This window comes from Puma concolor, chromosome A2 (assembly GCF_028749965.1).
Source record: "Puma concolor isolate L17-30 chromosome A2, mPumCon1.1.hap2, whole genome shotgun sequence".
Lineage (NCBI taxonomy): Eukaryota > Metazoa > Chordata > Mammalia > Carnivora > Felidae > Puma > Puma concolor.
The window spans coordinates 154,813,060-154,839,848 of NC_141668.1; the positions used below are offsets into that span (position 1 = coordinate 154,813,060).

Genomic DNA, 26,789 nt, shown 5'->3' on the forward strand with positions numbered 1-26,789 from the left:
GCTCGAGTCTTAACAAAGAAGTGGAAGAATGGCCCCGTTCAGACCTTATGAAAAACACGCGAGTAGTTGTCATACCCCAGACCTCAAAGGGACCCATCCTTGAGGCATCCTTCCCACACAGACTGGCCTCAAGAAGGAGGAGATAGACATGTCCACCAATATCCTCCACTCTGACAAACCACCACTCAAGAGTCCGGGAGACACAGAGAAGCAGAGGAACGCCTAAAAACATGTACATAGGCCAAAAAAGAAGATACAGGGATAAGCTACAGACAAAGGAAGCGAGATGGGGTTGGAGGCTGTATTAGTGCCTCTGTGGCCAACCAACAAGTACGAAGCCCAGCCTGACCCTCTGCTCAGAGAAGGTGGTTGTTCCAAACTGGTATTTACTGTCCCCAGAGGCAGCAAGAAGCCATGTGGAAAGAGCCTCAGGAAGTCAGCCCCTTTGCGGAAAGCTCCAGACCTATGGTTCTGGGGTGGGAGTACCTGGTTGCCATTCATTTGTTTATGCTTGTACACCTCAGGGAGCCTCCCTGTGCCTGACCCTGTGCAAAGTGCCTTGCAATCCAGTGGGGAATTATCGTAGACAATTCAGTGACAGGTTCGCAGAGGCAAAAGGTGACAGGAACTGAGCTTGCTGGGGTAAGGAGTTTGCCAGGCGACCTGGAAGGAAGGGAACACCAGGCCTGCTTAACAGACCGCTGCAGTAGTTGTTTCAGTGAGAGAAACACATTTTGAACCAAGGAAATCCCATCCAGAGCCACACGCTAGGACATTAAGGGATAGATTCTCCAATTTAGCCATCTATGTGGCTGCCTAGTTACAGAGATGGGAGTGTCTCAAATACCAGGGGTGTCACGTCTAAAGTTGACCCTGAATGTCATCGTTCGGGTCATTAACACATCAGGAGGTAGACGGTTGCTTTGGGCAATAAACTAGGTAACTAGGCCACAACTCTCCAGCCAAGCAGGGCTCTGGGGATGAGGGGTCCCTGGCCGAACTCAGCTTTGGACGGCCCGCAGACTACTCTAACGCTGGGCCTGGTGCCCGCGCGTCCATAGGCTGTGATCTAGGCCATTTGGGTCTGTCCAGGGCTTTAACTTTGGTGACCTCGAGCACATGGGCGGTGATGTATCCTGGGAGGAAGGGACCAGGATTAAAGGCCGCTGTCCAGGCTGCCCCGAAGAAGCAAGAAGGAAGGTGGGGTAGTCGCAGTCTGAGGAAGGTCTTGCCCCCTGCCCCTGGGATGCGTTGCGGCGGGCCTGGCTGTGCAAGGTATGGGCTTTGGCTATGGACGGATTAGGTCTGATCCGATTAGAGCCCGGGCCGTCGGCTTCGCCCCCTTGCCTGGCGCTGCCAGCGCCCGCCCCGCCCTCGTGGACATCCGCAGACCTCCCCGAGACCCTTCCCCTCCCCGAACACGGCATTGGCGCAGAAATCTGAGAGGCTCCGTGCACCCCGGGCTCGGCTCATTTCCACAGCTCCAGCTCGGGCTTCCGCCCCCTGCGGCCCTTCCGAGCCCCGCCCCAAGCTTGCGGGTGTCTGGGCCCCCGCCTCCGTGCTCGCCGCGTGGCGGGTGGGTTCCTCGCAGGTGGGGGGCCCGTGCCAGCTCTCCACGGGGAGGGCGGGCCCCGCCCCACAGGTCTCCCTCCCGTGCACCTGTCGGCTAACGCCACGCACGGCGCTGTGCTCCGCACCCGCGCTACTCCACGTCCGTTTGTCTCGGCGTCCGGAGCCGGGGGTCTGTCTGTCCCCGGCAGGCGGATCGAGCGGGGCCGGCGTCAGAGCTACGTGCGGCGGGGCGGGCGCGGCGGGCGGGGTGGGGGCGGCGCTGAGCGCGGCAGCGGCGGCGCGGGGAGGCGGGGAGGCGCGGCGCTCCGGGGACAGCGGCGGACGGCGGCGGCATGCGGCTTCTCGCGCTGCCCATCGTGGGCTGAGACGGCCGCAGCGCGGGCGGGAGGCGCGGCGGCCGGTGAGCCGAGGGCGCAGCCAGCCGGGCAGACCGCGGACAGCGGTCGGGGCGCCGCGCCATGGGCCGAGCCGGGGGCGGGGGCCCGGGCCGGGGGCCGCCGCCTCTGCTGCTGCTTCTGGGGGCCGCGCTGGTCCTCGCCGCCCGGGCCGCGCCGGGTAGGTACCGACTGCGACCAGGACCCCCGCGGCCCTCGCGCCCCACCCTGGGCCAGGGTCCCGCTGGACTCGGGTACAGGCGGAGTTAGCGAGCTGTGGCAAGGGGGCGGGGCAGCTCCTTGCCCGCGACCGGGGCGGGGGAAGGGGCGCGCGAAGAGGTGGGATACTTGGGGGAGGCCGAGGGGTTGGGGGCGGCCCCGGCCCGGGTGTTCGGACAGAGGTGCCGGTTGGGGGAGGGGCCTGAGGGTGAGACTTCGGGGCGGGACCTTGAGGTGATGGGGCCATGAGGATGAGAGTTGGGGCGGGGCCTGACGTGGGGCGGGACCCTGAGGGTGCGACTTTGGGGCGGGGTCTGGAGGTGAGGTGGAGCCCTGAGGGTAAAACCTCCGCCTTGGGCGGGAGGTGGGAGCCGCCGCGGTTACACTGCGGGCTTGTCGGGGGCGGGGTATGATGGCCGAGGGGCGGGGCCTGAGCGAGAAACGGGCCCGGGCGGGGTGGGGGCGGGCCCTTGGAAAACCTTGAATTGGTCTCTTCGGGTGGGCGGGGGGCGGGGCCCTGACGCCGCGCCCCCTACCTCCCGTCCACAGCCCGTGAGGCTGGCAGCGCCGTCGAGGCCCACGAGCAGGTGAAGAGCATCCTGGCGAGGGAGCCGACTGCCAACGAAACGAGGGAGAAGGCCGGCCCACCAGCAGCTGAGGAAGACGAGACCTCGTGGGCCGCACCTGGCGGTGAGCAGGCCATGATGGGGCCTAGTGTCGGGCCAGAGGAGGTGCTGGAGGCGTCGGCAGCGGTGACCGGCGCACCCTGGCTGGAGGCTGACAGCCCTGGCCTGGGTGGAGTGACCGCAGAGGTCGGCAGCGGCGACACCCAGGCCCTTCCAGCCACGCTCCCGGCTCCCAAGGAGGCCCTGGGACAGTCATCGATGGCCCCCTCCATCCCCAAGGCTACAGAGGCCAGCAGACCACCCTCCCCCACACCTGGCGACATGCTGAGCCCCGGCCCAGAACACCCCAAGGAGAGTCCCTTGGAGGTTTGGTTGAACCTGGGAGGCAGCACACATGACCCTCATGGGCCAGAGCCCACATTCCCCTTTCAGGGCACAATGGAGCCCCAGCCAGCGTCAGATATAATTGACATCGACTACTTCGAAGGATTGGATGGTGAGGGCCGTGGTGCCGACCTGGAGAGCTTCCCAGGGTCGCCAGGAACTTCAGAGCACCACCCTGATACTGGGGGAGAGACCCCTTCCTGGAGCCTGCTTGACTTATACGATGACTTCACCCCCTTTGATGAATCTGACTTCTACCCCACCACATCCTTCTATGATGACCTTGATGAAGAGGAGGAGGAAGAGGAGGATGACAAGGATGCAGCGGGAGGTGGAGACCTGGAAGATGAAAGTGACCTTCTGGTGCCTACCGAGAAGCCTGGTCTGGGGCCCGGGACTGGCCAGCCTACCAGTCGGTGGCATGCTGTCCCCCCACAGCATACTCTGGGGATGGTCCCTGGCAGCAGCATCGCCCTCAGGCCCCGCCCTGGAGAGCCAGGCAGGGACCTGACCCCAAGCGAGAATGGCACTGAGTGCCGCAGCGGCTTTGTGCGACATAACGGCTCCTGCCGGTCAGTGTGCGACCTCTTTCCAAGTTACTGTCACAATGGCGGCCAGTGCTACCTGGTGGAGAACATAGGGGCCTTCTGCAGGTAAGGGTGTGGCAGGCAGGTGCACAGGGGCTTGTAAAAGAACTCCTGAAGAGTGTATGTGAGGCAGACTCAGCAAAGAGGGGGATGTGATAGGCACAACTTCCAAGAGGTTGTGTGTTCCCAGGCCAAGAGGATCAAGAGACGTTCACTCAGATATCTTCTATGGGGAACTACTTCTTAAATGTACTTCCTGTGATCTCATCACAAGGAGAGATTCCTCAGAAATAAGATTTTGTATTTCCTCCAAGTGTGTTTTCTTTACCAAACCACTAAGCTTTACAAAGGCAAAGGGAGGGGACTTCTCTAAGGGTTTTGGAAAGAGGTCTTTACTGGCTTCAGGTGTTTCGTTGGAGAGTTCCGGCTATGCTAGCAGAAAAAGTAGGCCTATAAGCCTACTCTGGAAGAAAGATGGCTGCGGAGCACTCCCCCTGAGCCATGTGTGCGGCTAGAGGAAGACCCTATCTCCCTGCAGGGCATGTGTAGGGAGGTGGGCATGTAAAGTCAGAGTGAGGACCTTCTCATTGGGAGCAGACCCCAAAAGCAGCCATTCAAAAAGGTCAAGTCAAACAAAGTATCTTTCCTGGCATATCAGATGTGGTAGGGTCTCTTAATCTGGGGTAGTGGATTTTTCCCTTCTACCTTGATTTTTGTCTTCCTTGGGATACCCAGTGCAGAATGTTTTGAAGACCCAGAGAGGTTAGTGTCTCTAAGGACATAGACTGTAGCCACCATCCCATGCCACCTCAGGAATACCTCATACACCTGCCGTCATGGCGTGAGAGCTCACTGGCTTTTTGTGGAAGAATCACAAGTCAGGGGTGATGTGGATAGTTTCCTTGTCTCCATCCTCTACAGGCCCTAGAAGTAGAGTAGAACCCCCAGATTCCTCTGGTACCTGTTTCCATTGGTCCTAGGAGGAGAATTTCTGTAATCTGGGGGTCTCTTTAAATGTCATTCCTGATGTTTCTCTTTCTTGGTTTTTTTTTTTTTTTGGAGGTGTGTAAAGAATTCAAATTCTGTAGGTCTTGATGTTCTGATAGAAGAATAACATGTAGAAGGCGTGAATGTTGTGCCTTTGGCATTAAAGCTTGACTTCTAGTTCCTTCTTTCATATAAATGATCGTGAGATGATTAGGGTCAGTCATATAGGATGTGCCCACACGGTTCTGATTGGAGTAGTCCAGTCATTGCTAAAAGGAACCATGATCAAGAAATTATGGCAACAAGACCTTGCCTGTTGGTTAAGGGCTACCAGAAATATGTGGAAACCCTGTGATTTTGCTCCTCAAGCTTTTGTTAGGGGAACTACAGTGATGATTTTAGCCTGGGAGCAGTGAAATCATTATCTTCCATCCTATCGGAGGCCCGCATTTTCACCTTCAAAGTAGTCTTTTCCTATCACAGTATGAAATGTAGGGTCCTTGCTGCTTCTGGAGAGCTAGAAAAGGTCCCAGAACCTCCTGGAGCTCTTGGGACGCCCCAGTGAGAAATTAAGCTTGTCCTTAGTAAGCTGTGTGGGTGTGCTGACTAGGGACCCTCCAGTGGGTCCTGCCTCAGAAGGGCTTTTCCATAAGTCTCCCCTCGCCCACCTTCCCCACCCCCTCAGCCCCCCCCCCCTTGCTCACCTTCCATCCCGGGGTCACTCTCCGGCCTCCCCCCTCCTCCTCCAGAGCCTCCTCCTCCCACTGTGTACAACCAGGCTCGGCTGTGGCCCGGAAACTGTTTTGCATTCCACTCACAGGAGACTGCCAAGCCCTCAGTTGCAGACTGCAGCATGCCTTTGTCTCCGCCGCCCTGGCCCACTGCAGGGAAATGATCGGAGCTACAGCAGAACTTCTCCAGAGCAGCAAGTTAGCAGGATCTTCTTTCCCCGCCCTCCCCAGACACATAGCCTCCCTGGACTGCAGAGGGTCAGTTGGAAAAGAAAGAATTCCTGTTAAGCCACATCTCCCCACCCTATTCCGGAGGTGGAGGAGCCCAGTTCTCCAATGCTTATTTCCCCATTCCTGGACCCCTTTTCTCTTGTCTGTCATTCACCCTGAGGTTCATGTCCTCCCTCATTTGCCTGCTTCTGTATCCTTCCATATCTTTCCTCTTTGAAGCAGCCTGGTTCCCATGGAAACAGCAATGTCATTGGAAGAGTTGGAGCCTGGGAATGTCCCCAAGGGCAAGAGAAAGTCACTCAACAAAAGGACTAAAACCCACCCAGAGGGTTGATTCTCACTGTGCTTTCCTGACATTTCTCATGGTAATAGGACACGAAGCTTTAGGGGCAGAATTTTGGGGGCTGCGATAGGAGGGGAATGTACATCCATCTTTGTGTTCGTCCCTGTCTGTCACTTCCTTACATTTTGGTGTCTGGATAGCCTGGTGGTGAACTAGTTGGGACTGCAGAACAGCAAGATAGGTTCTCACGTGCAGAGTGGATTGACTGCTTTTGGAGCCAGAGGTCCTATTATCTTGTCTTTCACCCAGAGCCAAGGGCAGGGGGAGCTGAGAGAATCCTGTGATTGTCATTGAGGCTGCGAGGGGGAAAGCCAGGGTTCCCACCCTCCGCAGTCACTTCATACTCATGGGAATGACCAGTTCACTCAGTTTCTCAGTGCCCTGGTTGCCTTGTTTATATCATGGACCTTAGCGCTGCTCTGCCCACTTCATGGGACGTCTGTTTAAGATTTACTTAAATTCAAGTTAGTTAACATACAGTGTAGTACTGGTTTTAGGAGTAGAAGCCAGTGATTCATGTCTAACATACAACACCCAGTGCTCATCCCAACAAGTGCCCTCCTCAGTGCCCGTCACCTCATGGGGTGGTTGTACAGAGTCTCAGCTATGAGGCCTGCACAGATCGGGGACATCACACTTCCTCAACACAGTCCCAGGAATGGGCTGTTGAGGTGAGTATGGGGCTCAGGGACCAGGCCCTCGCTGTGGCCACGGCTGCCTGCCTGTCATCTCAGTCTCTCTCTGTCGCCGCCACAGGTGCAACACACAGGACTACATCTGGCACAAGGGGATGCGCTGCGAGTCCATCATCACCGACTTCCAGGTGATGTGCGTGGCCGTCGGCTCGGCCGCCCTTGTACTGCTCCTGCTCTTCATGATGACAGTGTTCTTCGCCAAGAAGCTCTATCTGCTCAAGACAGAGAATACCAAGCTGCGTAGGACCAAGTGAGTCTGTGTGGGCCCGCCGCACCTGACCCTACATCCGCGCCCCTCCACCTGCTCCAGGGACATCGTCATGAGGGGCCCGGGCACCTGCTCTACATCCCTAGTTGTGTTTTTCACACCAAACACTCATCCAAGTGTATCCATTCCTATGCGGGATGTGCTGGCATTGCCGTAGAGCCCAAGACCCCGTGGCCCCTCTGCCGCTGTCTGGCACTATTCCCGACACCCCCCACCCCAGGGATAGATGGTGCTTAAAGAAAAGGCCACCAGTGCACCTGGCTGTGGTCCCCCGTGTAGGTCACTATGCTCAGCCCACCACTGGCTGACTGCACCTGTTTCCCAGGGCTTTGTCCATCATGGCCGGTGTGAGGATTCCACTCACACATCTACAGGAAGGAACCCCAGCTCCCTCAGACCTGCTGTCACTCGGTACGGGCTCTTCCTCCACGAACACGGAATAGAAGGGGCTTGGCAGTGCATTGCTGTTGAAAACTTGTCAACCCTTGGTCCGAACAAAAGTGCAAGGAATTTAGGGAAATCCACCTTACCTCTCCTAAGTAGAATATTGGGTGTGGGAGGGGCTAGGCTTAACTTCTGCTGTGGATTTTAAGGGCCAGATGGGAATAGAGTCTCGTGTCAGCTTCTCTCTCAGCAGAGGAGTGGCTGCTGTGTGCTTGTGACAGTCAGCACGCATTTGCCTTTACATCCGTGCCTTCAACACTTGGACGTGACCTTATATGCTGAGAGAATCACTCTTAGCACTGAGCCAAAGTATGTCCTAAAGTGTTACTGGAGTCAGAAAAGGAGGAGGTGGCAGTTCAGCCACCTGGGGGCCCGTGAGAAAATTTATGCAGAACTGTCCCCAACCTCCCTTTTACCCTGTTGCCCCCTTATCCCCTCCCCCCTGACCTGAGACCCCCTCCAGAGAATGTGACTGAAGGACTTTCCCTGGGTCCTGGGAAAAGGACAAACACCATCTGTTGTTGCTCCTTTGCTGGGTAAACTCATGCAACGTGCACTCGCTGGCCTTTCAGTTCACCATCCTGGGGCAGAAGGGATCTCTCCATTGTGCCTGTGCACTGAGGCGGGGCCATATCTGTGAGTGTGATCACAAGCCAGGACCCTTGTTTCCCCATGCCTGCACCCAGGACGGCTGCAGCAGAGGGGAGCAGAGGGAGAGGGTGCGACCACCTATCAGGATAGCTGCTGAGGAGGGTGGGGGAGAGAAGGGGCAACTGCCAGGGGGGCAGCAGCCAGAGACAGGGCCCGTTCTCGGCCTTCCTCCCCTAGCAGGCTACACATTTTGTACAGAGCATGGCCCCCGTGCCCCTTCAGCTCAAACGCTGTCACCCTCATTTCCCAGGGCCGGTTACCACTCTGATAACACCACACGTAGCACGACAGATACTGCTGTGCTGTACTGACTCTAAGATACACATCGCCCCCGCCCCCGTATTCACATGTCTGAAATTGGTCGCTTGTATCTTATAACCACTGTTGGCCAGATGCAGTCATGATGTAGTTGTAAGTGCCTGGCGTTCGCGATCCTGGCCAGAGCTGTTCATATCACCATCAGTTCTTTATCTAATGTCACAATGAGCTACTTCCAGTATATAATAAACGCTCTAGGTGATAAGAAAGTATTGGATCACAGTTTAAATGGTAGAAGTTTTTTTCTCAGCGGCCCAGCAAGTAATGGCACATCTTATTACAGCCCGTGGCATTTGATGAAATAGAGTATTTGACCCAGGAAGCTCTCGTCAGGTTTGGCCGTGATCACTTCACTCACATTTTCCCTGCTCTCTTCTGTCCTAACCAGCAAATTCCGGACCCCGTCTGAGCTCCACAACGATAACTTCTCCCTCTCCACCATTGCCGAAGGCTCTCACCCAAACGTAAGGAAGCTTGGAGACATTCCCCGTACCTCCTTCCCCCCTGCCCTCACCTTGGCTCTCTGTGGTAACTTGTCTGTCAGGTAACTCTCGTCTTCCCCCCACAACTCCCCTCAAGCTAATGCACACCCGGCCCCTACCCTGTCTCTGATCTATTTCCAAGTGAGTGTGGAACCCCTCCCCACAGCTCTGGAGGTCAGCTCAGGGTGACCTGCTGGGACCGGGATTGTGGGACTGGGGGCAGGATGGCGTGTCACTTCCTTGATGAGCAGAGTTACAGGTAGTATGGAAGCTCTTTGTCTAGGAGGACTCCTGATTTTTAGCTTCGTCTAAACTTTAGAAGTCTGATTGGTCTTTCTCCTTGTCTCTCTACTTTCTGTATCAAGAAGAAACACTCTGCTTTCATTGAGAGGGAATTTCCTGGCAGGCACTGAAGTGAATGGTAGTTGCTCTTTGGGATGAGCGCAGAAACCTCTGGATGGCTAGGAAAACAGTGTCCTTTATATTGTTTAAGCACCCTAAAACTGGCAGGCATATATCCACTGGTGAGGGTAAGATAAGCACAGAACACTGGTGGAAGCATGAGTCTGGGGGTAAGTTCTCTTCTTAGGAAGATGGGCTCGTAAATGTCAGTTGAAACCCAATAGAAGGTCCCAATAGACCAGTTTCTAAAGATCCTGGCTTAGTGTGTTATCTGGACCAGACAACCAGTTAAGTACTGGATACTGTCAGAGAGAATTTCATAAATAAAGTGGAAACCATCCGAGCTCCAGATCGTGTCACAGCCAAGTCCAGGAATTCGGCACATGGCTCGTGCTACCGTATGGGACAGCACAGATCTAGATCGTTGTTTTCCTTTTATAGATGGGTAAAGTGTAGCCCCCAGAAGGAAAAGAGAGAAGAATAGTAAATGGGACCTTGTTCACCAAACCCCAGGAAAGAAGAACTTGGCCTGGTGGAGGAGGAGCAAAGAGGTCCTTTAAATAAGAAATGAAAGAGGTTAGTTTAGGATAATTTTTTGAAGTCTTTGATATAAAGGGTAGAGAAACAACAGATATTATTTTACTTGGTATGCATCAAGATATTAATAAGTTCAAGATGCACATAATAACCAAGGAAACAAGATGTCTTATAAACTTTAGTCTTGATAAACACATTCATCAGCTCACAGGATATAGGCCTGTGCATATACCCCCTTCCCACCTAGCCCAGCGCCTCGCGGTAGTATGCATTCAGTCATCTGTGGAATACTGGTGACTGATGGCCTGCTGCAAGGTCTTCTGGTTCTGTTGTCTGATCTGCCATCTCATACATGTGGGGCAGCAGGTCAGACCTGAACGATGGTTCCTCCAGTCAGGGTATACATTGTCCGCAGAGTGCAAGTGTCTTAGGAAAGTTTCTGACACATACATTTTCTGTCACCCCAAGTGTAGAAAGACTCCTTCCCTCTTCCCAAAGAGGGAGAGGAAGGAATTAGCTTTTCTCGGAGGTCTTGGTTGCATGAGCCAATACAGAGGTTTCCAGTTCTTCTTGGCTGACCCAACTTTGTGGAAGGGACAGCATTTGTCCATGAACGTTCCCACTGACCTTGAACTCAGAACATGGCAAGCCTTAAAAACGGAGTGGAGCAGGGACTGGGCAGCTATGGTGGACTCTGCTGAGAAGGGCCGTGGGGTTTTCTGGGCAGTGCTCAGGACATCTCTCAGTGAAGTGGCGGCAAGATGAGGTTCTGGAGGTCTCTGTCACCTCTTGGATCTCGAAGGTCATTCCCACCTGGCATCTTTCCCTCAACTTGTGTCCCAGGGGACATCATGTCCTCTCTGCCAAAGCCCTGAGCATGAGAGGGGATGCCTGTCCCATCCAGCAGGGTGTGTACTTGTGGATTTTCTACCTTCATCTCTTAACTCTCTCCACCTAGCCCAAAAGTCAGACTTGGTCATACTGAAGGTCTTGTAGGCACTGGCAGTTAAGACCGTTGCCACTTTATTATGACGTGAAGCTCTATCTGTTGCTCAGCCGCCATATTGGCTGCTTACCAGTGATGCTAGCAGCAGGATGAAAGCCGGGAGATCTCCAGGCGAGCTGGGAGGGGGAACCAGGCGCCTCCAAGTCACACCCGCCCATGTAGTCTCTGCCACCTCCTTCCCCTCACCCCTCAAATGCCCTTGGTATTGAAGGCTCCGAAAATTTTGGAGAGTCCTACTTATCTTAATAGAGGGGTTATTTCTTTTACATAAGTGAAGTGGACTGAGTGGGTCATTTTCCCCACCCATCTCCAGCAATCTCTACAGGCCACACTCTGAATGATTTCAGACAACATCTGGGAAGGAGCCGCTGCTGGTGTCTGTGCCGGCGACACTTCCCCTCCCCACCACGGCTCCAGTGGCCTCTTGCAGCTCCTCGCCTGGGTTCCACAGCCAGGGAGCCAGTGGCCGAGAGTGCGTGGGCCCTGGAGCTGAGCAGCCAGCCCCCCGAAAGGAGCATCGGGGAAAGGGGAGGAATGGCTAGTGTGTGGGCAGCACAGCGTGTGGGAAGTCACCCGAGTCCCACGGCAAACGCTGCACCGTCAGCGAAGGTCGTGGATATAACTTGGCCTTCCTGAGATTTGACAGACCTTCCAGGATTTCAGTCTAGTAATTACTAGACTTGTCCATGAGGTCCTTTAGTCCTCCCCTGTTTAAATCTTTCTTACTCCTAGGCTCGATTTCTTTCATGTATTTGGTAAAATACTGACTGCCCATCCCCTTCTGAGAGAGATTTGTGTCTGGACAAGTGGGGGTGCGGGCCTGAACCCACACTACCCCTGGGCTGAAGGATGTCCATTTGGCTGGGGTGGAATGCCGGGAAGGGGGACGCAGAGCAGTTGCCAGGACTTGGGCCAGATGGAGGGCCAGCTCCGTCTCCACGAGTGACTTCCGCAAACCAAAGGCAGACGGGCCTTCTGCAGAGGGTTTCAGCAGCCCTAAGCTTAATAGGATCTAGTTCTGGAGGAGACACGTGGATTAGGATAGCTCCATCTTGGTTTAGACACTGCCTCACCTGTGCTGTTTGTTGGAAGTACTTAGCTTGTCTAATAGCATCGTGGGATACATATGTTCCTTATTTTTAGAATATCCATATCCCACCTATCGGCCCAGAAGTCGATTTTCTCATCTGTCTAAATCCCATGAGCCCTCAAGGGGCCAGGCTTCATTTGGGCCCTCACCTTCATGGCATCACAGCTTAGATGTCCAGATCTGTAAACACCCCTAAATCTACTTTTCCTCACATGATGCCCCTGTTTGCCCTCAAAGCCTGTCTGACGTCAAGGATGGGGTGGGGGGAGCAGGATGTTGAACAGCATGGAAGTGAGTCCTGTCCTCGTGAGAGGGTGGGTGAACACAGGCCATCCTCTCCTGTTCCAGGCTTGCTGTGATCCAAAGTCTGTTCTATCTAGGATCTTTACTTTTTTTTTTTTTTTAAGTTTATTTATTTATTTTGAGTGTACTTGGGCATGAGTTGGGGAGGGCAGAGAGAGAGGGAGATAGAGAATCCCAAGCAGGCCCCGTTCTGTCAGCCCAGAGCCCAACAGGAGGCTCCAACCCACGAACCGTGAGATCATGACCTGAGCCAAACCAAGAGTCGGACTCTTAACCGACTGAGTCACCCAGGTGCCCCGACCCAGGATCTTTAAAGGCCTACCTCTCAAGCTTCCGTGCCCAGTGTCTTTCCCCAAACCACGCAGAAGTACATGGAATGAAAATTGCAGTTCTACCCCCTCCCGCTTCCCTCTCCTTAAAGCCTGTGTGTGTACGTGTGTGTACGTGTATACATATACTTAATATATCATGGAGATCTTTCCATCTCACCACATCTAAATTTATGCTCTTGAAAAGGTTTTTTTCTAAATCTCTCCCAGCAGTAATAGAAAATATCAAGTACCTGAAATCTGCCTCAACACTATATGAAGTTCATTTCTTCTTATTCTTGTGGAGTTGTGAATGGGGAACGTGTGTTCCCCTGTTGTCCATAAATCATTCCTGAGGTCTTTGAAACTGTATTATAATGCTGTTTTCAAGCCAGTCTTCTGAAAAAGTGCTAAGTGAGGCTGGGAGCAGGGGGAGGTGACAGTGGTTTGTTTAGACACAGGACTTTTGAACACCCATAGTATCCTGCATAAGCCTGAAGCCTTTCCCTACCTTCTGTCCAACCAGTCACTACCCTGACCTAGTGCTGTTATGGGTCAAACTCAGTAGCAGTCAGCATGGGCAAGGACTCGCCACAGTTGTGTGGAGACTGTCCTGTTCCTTCAGCATGATGATGACCATCAATTTTGGAAGTGGTTAAACCAAGGAAAGTCTGAGCTAGCTGGTCAGATAGCAACATTCTCTACCCTTCTGGCCACCGGTGAGCCTGCCTGGGTGTTCACCCAACCTCTTTGATCAGCAGAGTTCCAAGCACTTACAATAGCTATTTGGAGTGCCTAAGAAGGAACTGAGGCCAGCTGAATCACACTGGGTATATAGGCATATCTCCAAGGTATTGTGGGTTCAATTGCAGACCACTACAGTAAGTGAATGTCAAGATAAAGCGAATCAGACAAATTCTGTGGTTTCTCAGGGCACATAGAAGTGATGTTACAGCGTGTAATCTAGCAGGTGTGCGATAGCACGTTGTCTAAAAAGATGTACATATTAATTAAAAAATACATTATTGCAAAAAATGCTAATCACTATCTGAGCTTTCACTGAGTCATAATCACTGATGGCAGATCACATAACAAAAATAATAATAATGAAAAAGTTTGAAATATTGCGAGAATCACCAAAATGTGACACAGAGACACGAGGTGAGCAGTTGCTCCTGGAAAAATGGCACCCACAGACTTGCCTGCTGCAGGGTTACCGAGGACCTTCAGCGTAATAACATTTTGGGGCGCCTGGGTGGCTCAGTCGGTTAAGCTTCCCACTTCGGCTCAGGTCATGATCTCACCCTTCGTGAGTTCGAGCCCCTCATCGGGCTCTGTGCTCAGCTCAGAGCCTGGAGCCTGCTTCAGATTCTGTCTCTCCCTCTCTCTCTGCCCCTCCCCTGCTCGCAGTCTGTCTCTCTCAAAAATAAACCAACATTAAAAAAAATAAATTTAAATTTAAAAAATTTAAATTTTCAATGAAAAGAAACGGCAGTGTCTGCAAAGCATAATAAAAATGAGGTGTGCCTGTAACCCCCAGATGGCCCTGCAGGAAAAGCACGGCAGGAAGGCCGGTGCCACTGTGGGAGTTCTCTGAATGCCCAGAACACAGACCTGGAGGACTATGTACTGGTGTGGGGTTTCCAGAAAACCTCTGACAAGCAAATTCAGTTCAGGGCCAGGAGCTTGTCACAGGGCTGCAGGCAACGTACATGGAGAGACATGCATACATGGCGCGGGTTCACGTCAGAAATGGGTGGGAAGCTAGCCGCATGAGTATTGTGAGTATTGTCTGACGCGAAGCCGCACAAGTACCATCGAGGCGGCCAGACTCACCTGGGCATGGATTGTAAGTTAGCATCTTTTTTTTAATTTTTTTTTTAACGTTTATTTATTTTTGAGACAGAGAGAGACAGAGCATGAACGGGGGAGGGGCAGAGAGAGAGAGGGAGACACAGAATCGAAAGCAGCTCCAGGCTCTGAGCCATCAGCCCAGAGCCCGACGCGGGGCTCGAACTCATGGACCGCGAGATCGTGACCTGAGCTGAAGTCGGACGCTTAACCGACTGAGCCACCCAGGCACCCCTAGCATCTTTTGGTAGATCAACTTCTCCTGGTAAAGGGGCATGCACATCTCTGGCCTCTTGTCAAAGGAGGTATACTTGCCATGGGGAGAGGGGCCCTAGTTTTGCTAGGAGAAGCTCTGCACCTGACCATGGGCCTATTCATGCCCCTGACTAGGGGAGCTCCCTGACCAGTACCTTTCTGGGAAAGCAGAGCCGCAGCAGGATGGAAGGCCCTGCCCAAGGGGAGCTCTGAGACTCTTGAGGGGCCAGATCAAGTGTTAAAGGGACTATTTCTCTCCCCCTTCCCCCACTCCCTCCTCCTCCCCTCTGAAGACCTCAGACTGGCCTCCATTAAAGGGATTTGTAATCCGGTTACCTGCCAGGTTTCATCCCTGTCTGGCTAGTGTTTTTTTTGGAAGACATTCCTAGAAAGTAGCTGCTAACGAGTCACTTTGGTCCATTGGAGTCTTAGAGCCTCTTTCTTTCTTCTTTCAAAAGCCTAGAGTGTTATTTGATCCCTCTACCCACTGTCTCCTTCATGCCCCTCCTCATCTTTTCTCCTCTTCCAGGATGACCCTAGTGCTCCCCACAAAATCCAGGAAGCTCTCAAGTCCTGCCTGAAAGAGGAGGAGTCATTTAACATCCAGAACTCCATGTCACCCAAACTTGAGGGTGGCAAAGGTGACCAGGCTGACTTGGAGGTGAACTGTCTTCAGAATAACCTAACCTAAAGCAGAACAAGAAGAGAGGAAATGGGGGGAGGGGGGGTGCGGGGAGAAACATGACCTCCTCTTGTACAGAGTCTATTTCTTGTAACCATTTGTTAAACTCTTTTCTTTTTCTGATCTCATGGCATGCTTTGATGTATTTTGTACAGGAGGGGAAACACACACACACACACACACACACACACACACACACACACACTAAGCAAAAAACCCAGACAAAATTGCATACATTGGGTTGTTTTGTCTGTGCTGTCTGTACATTGCTTCTGCTGCTGTGATTTCTAAACCTACGCTGTTATTCAACTACTTTTTTTTTGTACTTTGACCCACCTTTTTTTGAAATAAGAGTAAAAAACAAAGTTCTTGAAATAAAACTTTTTAAAAAGCCATTTTCCTAATGTCATTGTGTCCACTCACCACCCATTCTTGTCAGTTTGAGTTTGAATTCTTACCTTCACTAAAAGTGTATATTTGTACGTGTTTGAAATCCCAGAAATGGTCTATATATTAGCTTAGATGGCCATAACCAAATACCACAGACTGGGTGGCTTAAACAATAGATATGTCTGGAGGCTGGGTGTCCCAGATGAAGGTACCACCAGAGTTGGTTTCTGGCAGGGCCTCTCTTTCTGTCTCACAAACAGCCACCTTCTTGCTCTATCCACCAATGGCCTTTTCTCTATGCACACGTGGAGAGGGAGGTCTCTGGTGTTACTTCCTCTTCTGATAAGGATGCCAGTCCTATGGACTAGGGCCCATTTAGCCTTAATTACCTCTTTATAAGCCCATCTCCAAATACAGTCACATTAGGGGTTAGGGCTTCAACATGCAGCATTTGGGATGACACAATTCAGTCCATGAGTCTGTAGTGCCTATTATTAAGAATACCCTTTCCTAGGGGTTCCTGGCTGGCTCAGTCAGTAGTGCGTGCTACTCTTGATCTCAGAGTCATGAGTCCCCAGCCCCATGTTGGTTGTAGAGTTTACTAAAAAAAAAAAAAAAAAAAAAAAAAAAATTCCTTCTTTCATAAATATTTACTGAGCACTTAGCCAGGCGTTACGCTAGATGCCAGGAACCCTGGATGAATAAGACATACCCTAACCTAAGGAAATTAACAGTATACTTGAGAAACAGAATTCTAACCAAATAATTATAATACACTGTGCCAATGTCATAATAGAGGTATATACAAATCTGTAAGAGTTGGAATTACTAGTTTAGAAAGGCTTCAAGGAGAGAGCTTTAAGTTGGACTTTGAAGGATGAGGAGGCATTTTTCAGAATCATGTGGGAAGAGAGGACATTCAAGGCAGCAGGAGGATACCCATAGGAAAGTCTTGCCATATGACCAAAGATTGTGAGAGGGAGGTGTCCTAGGTAATGAGGCTGGAAAGGGCAACTTAGGACAGATTGTGAAGGGCCTTGAATGCCATTAAACATGCTGAAACAATGTCAGATTTCTTTTCTTCTCTTTTCTTTTCTTTTCTTTTCTTTTCTTTTCTTTTCTTTTCTTTTCTTTTCTTTTTTCTTTTCTTTTCTTTTCTTTTCTTTTCTTCTTTTCTTTTCTTTTCTTTTCTTTTCTTTTCTTTTCTTTTTATGGTTTCAGGTGTAGAATTTAGTGATTCATCACTTAAATACAGCACCCAGTGCTCATCCCAACAAGTGCCCTCCTTAATGCCCATCACCCATCTAGCCCATCCCACCCCACCTCCCCTCCATCAACCTTCAGTTTGCTCTCTGTATTTAAGACTCTCTTGTGGTTTGCCTCCCTCTCTGTTTTTATCTTATTTTTCCTTCCCTTCCCCTATGTTGATCTGTTTTGTTTCTTCACATATGAGTGAAATCATATGATATCTTTCCCTGACTGACTCATTTTGCTTAGCATAATACCCTCCAGTTCCATCTTGCAAATGGCAAGATTTCATTATTTTTTATCGCTGAGTAATATTCCTGTGTGTGTGTGTGTGTATCACATCTCTATCCATTCATCAGTTGGACATTTGGGCTCTATCCATAATTTGGCTATTGTCGATAGTGCTGCTATAAATATTGAGGTGCATGTGCCCCTTTGAATCAACATTTTTGTATTTATTCTTTGGATAAATACCTAGTAGTGCATTTGCTGGGTCATAGGGAAGTTCTATTTTTAATTTTTGAGGAACCTTCATACTGTTTTCCAGAGTGGCTGCACCAGTTTGCATTCCCACCAATAACGAAAAAGTGTTCCCTTTTCTCTGCATCCTTGCCAACATCTGTTGTTTGCTGAATTGTTAATTTTAGCCGTTCTGACAGGTGTGAAGTGGTATCTCATTGTGGTTTTGATGTGTATTTCTCTGATGATGAATAATATTGAGCATCTTTTCATGTGTCAGTTGGCTATCTGGATGTCTTCTTTGGGAAAGTGTCTATTCATGTCTTCTGCCCATTTCTTCACTGGATTATTTGTTTTTTGGGTGTTGAGTTTGATAAGTTCTTTATATATTTTTGGATACTGACCCGTTATCTAATATGTCATTTATAAATATCTTCTCCCATTCCATCGGTTGCCTTTTTGTTTTGTTGATTGTTTTCTTCGTACCTCATCAGATTTGTTTTCTAAGAAGACAGCTCTGGAGAGAGTGGTGACGGCAAACAGAATGGAGATTGTATCAGTGCAGGCAACAAACAAGGGTGGATTCGAGAGACAATTAGGAGTTCAAATAGCCAGAATTACTACTGGGGGAGTTTTCTAGAATTTTGCCTATGTTCAATCTGTGATAATTCCAATAACTGGAATTGCTGTGTGTGTGTTTCTGTTGCCTAATTTCTGCTACTTCTCCTGATTTGTCTTCTCAACTGCCTCGTTATTCTTTATTTTGTGATGGACGCTGTATTTGGAAATAGTTTATTGAAATATTTTAAGGCCTAGGATGATTTCTTCCTTTAGAAAAGGTTTTTGTTTGTTTGTTTGCTTGCTTGCTTGCTTGCTTTCTTGCTTGCTTGTTTGCTTGCTTGCTTCTATCAGGTGCCCAGGGGCCCTAGAATTCTGGGATCACATTATTCCAGATCAAGGTTGGAGATTTTCCAGGCCACTGAAACCAGTCCTATCAGACTGCAAGGGCTGGTTTGGTTTGGGTTCATCTTTACCTCTAGGGCACAATCTTCTGGGGCCACAGCCCCCAAAAGGCAGTGGTTTACCAGCATCTTTCCACCTTTGGTGGGCCCTGTGCTCCAACTTGCCCCCCATGGCCCCAAATGTTTGGAAACACTACTGTCCTCACCCCCTCTTCCAAATGGGTAAGTCCCTCCAGGGAAGAAGTGGCCCTGAATGCTGGGCTCATCCGTCTGATTTCCTGTCCTCTCTGGGACATCAGCCTTGTAATTCTTTAGTATCTTGTTAGCTCTCTGATGCTTTTCAGATGTTTGCACAGCTTTTGGTGTCCTTAGTGGAAGGGTTGGTCCAAATTTACCTAGTCTCCCATTTACTAACAACAGAAGTCCTCTGTTTTCATCTTGGGACTCTTGCCCAGATGGCATTCAGCTGGTGCCATGAGCTCAGTCTGCTCTTTGCTATTGGATAGGGCTGCAAATTAGGATGTTGGGTTATGGCCTGTGTGTATTATGGCTTCCTAACCTGATGCTTATCCACTTTAGGGGGTTTGGCATGGTTTTACTTAGGATTTCCTGTACTCTCTGAATTAGGGGACAGACCTGTCTTTCATGGTTAGGCACCTCTGGCTCCTTTCACGAGGAGGCCCAGTCAAGAGGGATTGTTTGTGAAAGTACTTTGTAAGTTCTAAATCCCATCCAGACATGAGGGTTTGTTAGTATCATGTTTTGTTTTTCCCACAAGAGTATTATGGGATGCAGATCACTGCCCTTGGCTCTGTCCCACCTTCACAGCATACGCAGGAGGGATAGAAAAACCCAGATCTCAAGGGGAGCAGGAGACAAAGCAGGCCTAATGAATAGAGTTACCAGGTGTCGCCAAGAGTCTTTGACCCAATGAAGAGGCTGCTGTGTCGCAATAGGATATACTGATGTCTATCTGTGCTGGCCCTCTTTCCTGCCAGAGTGTTTGTGCCTCTCAATGATTGTGCTCCAGGAGGCCAGCCAGCATCCTCTCTGGGGACCTCAGCTCTGCTGTCAGCTCACTCACCCACCCCTCCGTAATTATCTAGTGCTTGAGACATCCCCCTTCGGCACCCTCGTGCTGTCAGGCGATGGGCCCTAGATCCCTCCTCTCTGTTTCTTCCACCCCACTCCATAGCCTGTTTTGTGTCCTCCTCTCTAAAGAAAGGACAAACCAAAAATGTAGGAAAATTAGGCATCACAGAAGAAAGTTCATTTGTCTAGGCGCCTTTCAGCACTGATGGATCGCTTCACTTAGGAGGCGTGCGCACGCAGTGCTGAGCCATCTGTCTCTACAGGGCACATCCCTGCCACATACGCCTCACCTGTGTCAGCTTCCTGGGGCTGCCGTAACAGATGAGCACAAACGGAACAGCTAACACAACGGAAATGTATTCTCTCTCCATGAAGGCCAGAGTTCTAGAATCAAAGTGTCAGTGGGGCTGTGCTCCCTCCGACTGTTCCAGGGAAGAATCCTTCCTCACCTCTTCCCAGCTTCTGGTGGTTGGCCGATAAACCCTGGCATTCTTCGGCTTGTAATCACATCACTCCAATTTCTGCCTCTGACTTCATATGGCCATCTTCCCTTTGCATGTCTCTGTCTCTTTACCAGGCCTTCTTATAAGGACACCAGTCATTGGATTTAAGGTCCCCTCTAATCCATTATAACCTCCTCTCAACTTGATTACAGCTGCAAAAACCCTATTTCCAAATAAGATTGTATTCACAGGTAATGGAAGTTAGACTTCACTGTATCTTTTTGGTGAGACACAGTTCAACCCACAAGCATACCTTACCATTTTTAACATTTTTCTAATGTTTATTTATTTTTGAGAGAGAGAAAGAGAGAGAGACAGACAGAGCATGAGCAGGGGAGGGGCAGAGAGAGAGAGACAGAGAGAGGGAGACACAGAATCTGAAGCAGCCTCCAGCTCTGAGCTGTCAGTAAAGAGCCCGACACGGAGCTTGAACTCATGAACCATGAGATCATGACCTGAGCCGAAGTCAGATGCTCAACAACTGAGCCCCTTACCCTACTATTTACAATATACTTCATAGCCATGGTCTTCTCACATCCCTACCGGAGCCTGGCGTTGGAGTCTTAGGACCGGAAAGCATCAGTGACAATATTGGAACCCAGACTTTAAACTTCTATTTCAGTGTCCTTTCCTCTGTGTGACATCATACCACAGACACAGTTCTTTGTCCTTTCTCATATAATTTATAGAAATGAAAGGTTAGCCTGTGCTCTGAAAAGCAGCACTAACACCAGACTCAGAGGTAGAAGGCTCCTAAGTGGAGTCAGATGACCTCTCTGAACCTAAGGTTCTTCATCTGTAAAGTCCTCACCTCTTCACAGGACCACCTAGGCATCGGGGATTACAGCAAAGAACAAAATGGACCAAAGCCCTGCCCCATGGAGCTTACTTCTCAGGGTCATGATGTGCATACAAGGTAAGGTATGTGAGTGTATTCTGAAAAGTAGAAGGGGCTGTACAAACCCACCCTCCAAGCCCAAGGGAAAGGGACGTAAAGGCAACTTTATTGGTCAAACAAGCAGTGAGGTGTGTGAGCACCGCCACCCCTGAGATCAGTAGCAGAGGCTTCTCCCTCAGCCCTGGAGCTCCTCACAGGCATTTGAGAAGCTTCGGGGAGGGGAGAGTCTCTACTCAACCGAACATGGGAGTGATGTCTCCTGGGCGTGCAACCATGAGAGTATACAAAGTGGGAGTGACAAAGAAATGCACAGTTACCCTGAGGGATCTGGTGGCCAGTCAGACTAAGCAGTACCCTGGCCAGAAGTTCATCAAAGCTAAAAGAAGGATGTGTCGATCACAAGGGTTGGCTTCGGGATGTATAGTGCATGCAATTCTGAGGTATATATGTAGGAGCAGAACTGCTAGGATGGAATTTAGCCGACCTTTACCTTGATGAGATCATGTAAAGGTGGCTCTATCAACCAGCAGCTCCCACCAGCAGTGGATAAGAGTTGCCTTTGCTGCACACCCTCATCAGCACTTGATATGCTCACACTTTTTAAATTTTAGCCACTCTTTAGGCATGTCGTGGCATTTGCATTCTCTCCATGTTTATTCGTCCTCTACATTTCTGCTTTGTTTTTATTTTTTTAAATATTTATTTATTTTTGAGGGAGAGAGAGACAGAGCGTGAGCTGAGAGGGGCAGAGAGAGAGAGAGAGAGAGAGGGAGACACAGAATCCGAAGGAGGCTCCAGGCTCTGAGCCGTCAGCGCAGAGCACGACGCTGGGCTTGAACCCACAAACCATGAGATCATGACCTGAGCCAAAGTCGGACGCTTAGCCGACTGAGCCACCCAGGTGCCCCATTATTTTTATTTTCTTAATGTTTATTTATTTACTTTTTTTGAGAGAGAGAGAGAGGGGGACAGAGGATCAGAAGCAAGCCGTGTGCTGACAGCAGAGAGCCCGATGTGGGGCTGGAAATCACAAACAGTGAGATCACGACCTGAGCCGAAGTTGGACGCTCAACTGACTGAGCCCCTCCAGGCGCCCCCCCCATTTCTGCTTTTGTGAAGCATCTTCTTAACTCTTTAGCCCGTTTTTCTCTTAGACTATCTTATATCCCATTTATGGTCTGTTTTATTGGTCAATATGTATTGCAAATATCTTCTCCCACTCTGTGGCTTGCAATTTCATACTCCTAATGTTTAATTAATATTAACCCTAATTTTTATGTAGTCAGACTTATCAATTTTCCTGTGCAGTTCCAAAATCATTCCTGGAAACTTGCTTCCACCTAGGGTGCTCAAAGTCACATGAGGACATCACTTACATCCTAATAGCAAGAAAAAAGTCAGATAACCTGCACAATCACGACTTCTTGGGTTCTTCAAAGAGCTCGGGTCACAAGGCAGCCAGATAAATTGAAATCCAGAGGGCAGCAAGCCCCTTCAAAGAGAGAACACATGGATTTTGTCCATGGCAGAACCTGGGAGGAAGGGACAGCACCCTAAAAACGGGAAGGGAGACAGCCATGTGGTAATGAATTCATAAAGGCAGAGTTTAGCTAGCCTGACAGGTTAGAATCTCTGGAAGCTCCAGACACAAGGGTTGTCTGCAGTCATTCACACGCTCTTTTCCATAAGCCTCAATTGGGTGCTCACGAGAAAAATCGGGCGGGGAGCATGAGACCTGAGAGCATCCAGTTAGTGGTGCGCAAGAACAAGACGACACCCACTTTCCAGACTCTTCTGTCAATCGAAGCAAAGCCTTAAGCTTCTGGAAACCTTCCTGTTCCCACAAGCAGGAAAAATGAACTGCCTCTGAGGGTAAGAGCACAGCCACCTGTCTCTGCAGGGGCAGGAAGCTCCTCTCCCCGCTACAAGCCTCATTTGCAATAACCGTGAGGGAAGAACAGAATCCTTTTGCCATCAATTCCAAGCAAAGGTATGATTTAGGGGGCGAATGCAAACACAATGCCCCTGGGGAGGAGGGGAAGGGGACCCAGACCCTGCGTGCAAAGGCGTGCAGCCTCTTGGAGGCTAAAGACTCTCTAAAGACTGGCTCCCACCCCGGACTCCCCTCACATACAAGTCCCAGAGTTTGGCTGGCAAGGAAGGGAAGGGCAAGAACGGGAAGAAAGGCCCACCCTGAGACTCAAGTGTGCAAGGTCTACTTAAGCGTGAAGCTGAAACAGGAAAAAAAATGACAAAAACTGCCCCCATCACGGGTCCTGCCCTGGTTAACAAGCAACAGCAGTTTACATCTGAGGGAGCGGGAAGAGCAAGAGGCCCTCCTCTGAGGTTCAGACACACAGGGCCTGCTGACAGTGGAATGCAGAAACACTGAAGAAAACGCTCTGGCATCTCAGGCCTCACATGAATCAAAAGGTGGCAGCCACTTTGTCCATTGGAGAAGTTCTAGCAACAGCAAAACCCAAGCTCAGCTCTACTGTTGACTGGACTGATTCAATCCCTGTTCTGAACAACCTAACAGAAAAGACATGCCCATCTTTGGGCATCAAGACTATTTACCTAACGCTCTACCCTTCTTTTACACACAATATCTAGCATTTATTCCATACCCGGAAATGAAAGAGAAAAGAAAAACCGCTGTCAAATGATAAACGGGTCAAAACAACCAGACCAAAGGATGACCCAGGTAATGAAACTACCAGAGACTAATCTGTTAAAGGATCCAGTGGAAAAGACAAACAACATGCATAAACAGATGGAGAATATGAGCAGAAACACAGAAACTACAAAAAAGGAGTCATGAAAATGGTAGAAATAAACAGCAAATGATCACCACAAAACCAGAAGTGAGGAATCCCTTCAACTATATTAACAACGTGGAAAATAAAATTCAGAACAATTTTACAAGGATAAAGAGGGGCATTACATAATGAGAAAGATAGTTTATCAAGAAGACAGGACAGAGGTGCCTGGTGGCTTAGTTGGTTAAGCATCCAACTCCGGCTCAGGTCATGATCTCACAGTTTGTGGGTTTGACCCCTGCGTCAGGCTCTGAGACAGCTCAGAGCCTGGACCCTGCTTTGGATTCTGTGTCTCCCTCTCTCTGCCCCTTCCCCACTCATGCTCTGTCTCTCTCTGTCTCTCAAAAATGAATAAACATTAAAAAAAATTTTTTTTTGAAAGAAGACAAGACAATTCTAAAAGTGCATAAACCTAATGACAGCTTCAAAGGTTATAAAGCAAAACCTGATTGAAAAAAAAAAAAAGCAAAACCTGATTGAAATCAAAGAAGAAATAGCTAAACTACACTTATAGTTGGAGTTTTATTTCTCTTTCTTTTTTAAGAGAAAATTTATTTTGAGAAAGAGAGCTTGCCAGTGGGGAGAGGGACAGAGAGAGAAAGAGACAGAGAATCCTCAGCAGGATCCATGCTGTCAACACCCAGGGCTCGATCGCATGACCATGAGATCATGACCTGAGCCAAAATCAAGAGGTGGGATGCTTAACTGACTGAGCCACCCAGGGTTCTCTATAGTTGGAATTTTCAATGCTCTTTCCTCAGGATATGGAAACCAAAAAGTCATTAAAGATACAAAATACATGAATAGCACTATCAACCAACTTGATCTAATTGATCTTTCCAGAATACTGCCCCCTACAACAGCAGAATACACAGTATTTTCAAGTGTGCATAGAACATTAGTCAAGATAGATGATATTCTGAGCCATAGGGACACCTTGTTGGCTCAGTCAGTATAGCATGCAATTCTTGATGGGTTGTAAGAGCCCCATGTTGGGTATAGAGATTACTTAAAAATTTTTAAAAAATCCTAAAAAAAAAAAAAAAGGAAAAGCTTTTAAGATGATAGTCTGGGCCATAAAATAAATCTCAAAATGTAAATATATTGAAATCATACAAAGTGTGTCCTGATTAAAATAGAATTAAACTAGTAATCAATAATAAAGATATCTGGAAACCCCCACCTCCAAATATTTGGAAATTAAACCACACATTTTGACCCACAGTTCAAAAACTAAATCACAAGAGAAATAAAATATTTTTTATTGAATGAAAATGAAAACACAGCAGATCAAAATTTGGGGAACAGAGTTAAAGCAGTGCTTAAAGGGAGATTTAGCATTACATGCTCTTATTTAAAAAGATTTCAGAGGACACCTGTGTGGCTCAGTTGGTTGAACATCTGACTCTTGAGTCAACTCAGGTCACGATCCCACAGCCCTGCATCAGGCTCCACTCTGAGAGTGGAGCCTGTTTAAGATTCTCTCTCTCCCTCTGACTCTCTCCCCTGCTCATGCGTGTTCTCTCTCTCTCTCTCTCTCTCTCTCTCTCTCACACACACACACACACAAAAACAAACAAATGAACAAACAATGAGAGACTGGGTCACGCAGCACTACAAGTCCTACAGACATTGAAATAATAATGAAGAATGTTGTGAATGATTTGATGCCAATAACTTTATTAGTCTCAATGAAAAGGACAAATTCCTTCAAAGACAACTAGTACTAAAACTCAATCAAGAAGAAATAGATAACTGTAAGAGCCCTACATTTATCAAAGTAATTGAATTCATAGTTAAATTGTATTGATAAAATGTTTTATTTTGAAAAAAATTGAGAATTTCTGCTTTTTTTTTATTTTAATTTTTTTTTTCAACGTTTATTCATTTTTGGGACAGAGAGAGACAGAGCATGAACGGGGGAGGGGCAGAGAGAGAGGGAGACACAGAATCGGAAACAGGCTCCAGGCTCCCAGCCATCAGCCCAGAGCCCGACGCGGGGCTCGAACTCACGGACCGCGAGATCGTGACCTGGCTGAAGTCGGACACTCAACCGACTGCACCACCCAGGTGCCCCAAGAGAATTTCTGCTCTTTGAAAAACACTGTTAGGAAAGGGAAAAGACAAGACAGGGAGGAGAAAATATTTGCGAAACACATATCTGATAAAGTACTTGTATTCAGGATAAAGAACTATTACAATTCAATATATGAAGACAACCCAATCTTTTATTTTATTTTTAAATGTTTTATTTATTTTTGAGAGAGAGAGAGAGCAGAGTACAAGCAGGGGAGGGGCAGAGAGAGAGGGAGACACAGAATCCGAAGCAGGCTGCAGGCTCTGACCTGTCAGCACAGAGCCTGAGCTGGGGCTGGAATCCAGGCACCGTGAGATCATGACCTGAGCTGAAGTCAGATGCTTAACCAACTGAACCACGCAGGCGCCCCTGAAGACAACTCAGTATTTAAACAAGCAAACTATTTGAACAGACATATCAATATAAAATATATTTTGGGGGTTCCCGGCTGGCTCAGTGGGAAGAGTGCTCAACTCTTGATCTTGGGGTCATGAGTTCAAGCCCCACATTGGATATAGAAATTACTTTTTTTAAAAAAGATATTTGGTAACAAATAAGCACATGAGAAGATACTCAACATTGTCAGTATTTAGGGAAATGCAAATTAGAACTACAAAAAGATATCATTCGATAGCTGGTAGAATTGCTAAAATTAAAAAGACTGACAATACCAAGTGCTGGTAAGGATGTGGAGCCACTGGAACTCTCAAACATTGCTTCTGGGAAAGCACTCTGGAAAATAGTCTAGCAGTTTCTTATAAAGATAAACACACATACACCCCATTAATTGCATCTCTAGATACTCAACAGAAATAAAATATACGTCCATACAAAGACCTGTGTGTGTGTGTGTGTGTGTGTGTGTGTGTACAGCAATTTTATTCATAATCACCAAAAACAGAGAACAACCCAAATGTGCAACAACTGTGAACACATAAACTGTGGTACAGCCTTACAATGGGAAACTGTTTAGCAACAGAAAGGAATGAGGTATT

The 26,789-nt window shown here is 49.0% G+C and overlaps 1 protein-coding gene across 3 annotated transcripts in view; it reads left to right on the plus strand.

The window, feature by feature from the left end:
• The first annotated feature begins 1,982 nt into the window (after positions 1–1,982).
• Positions 1,983–26,789, plus strand: part of CSPG5 (chondroitin sulfate proteoglycan 5) — a 53,771-nt gene continuing 28,964 nt past the window's right edge. Inside the window, exons 1-5 of one of the 3 annotated variants that reach the window (XM_086698355.1) lie at positions 1,983–2,127; positions 2,715–3,828; positions 6,811–6,999; positions 8,819–8,894; positions 20,822–20,916. In XM_086698355.1, the coding sequence (XP_086554481.1) occupies positions 2,031–2,127; positions 2,715–3,828; positions 6,811–6,999; positions 8,819–8,894; positions 20,822–20,916 (1,571 nt within the window). In that variant the 5' untranslated portion in view covers positions 1,983–2,030. Of the gene's footprint in view, positions 2,128–2,714; positions 3,829–6,810; positions 7,000–8,818; positions 8,895–15,193; positions 15,742–20,821; positions 20,917–26,789 lie in introns of those variants that run through there. The other 2 variants (XM_086698354.1, XM_086698356.1) reach the window with 2 other exon arrangements.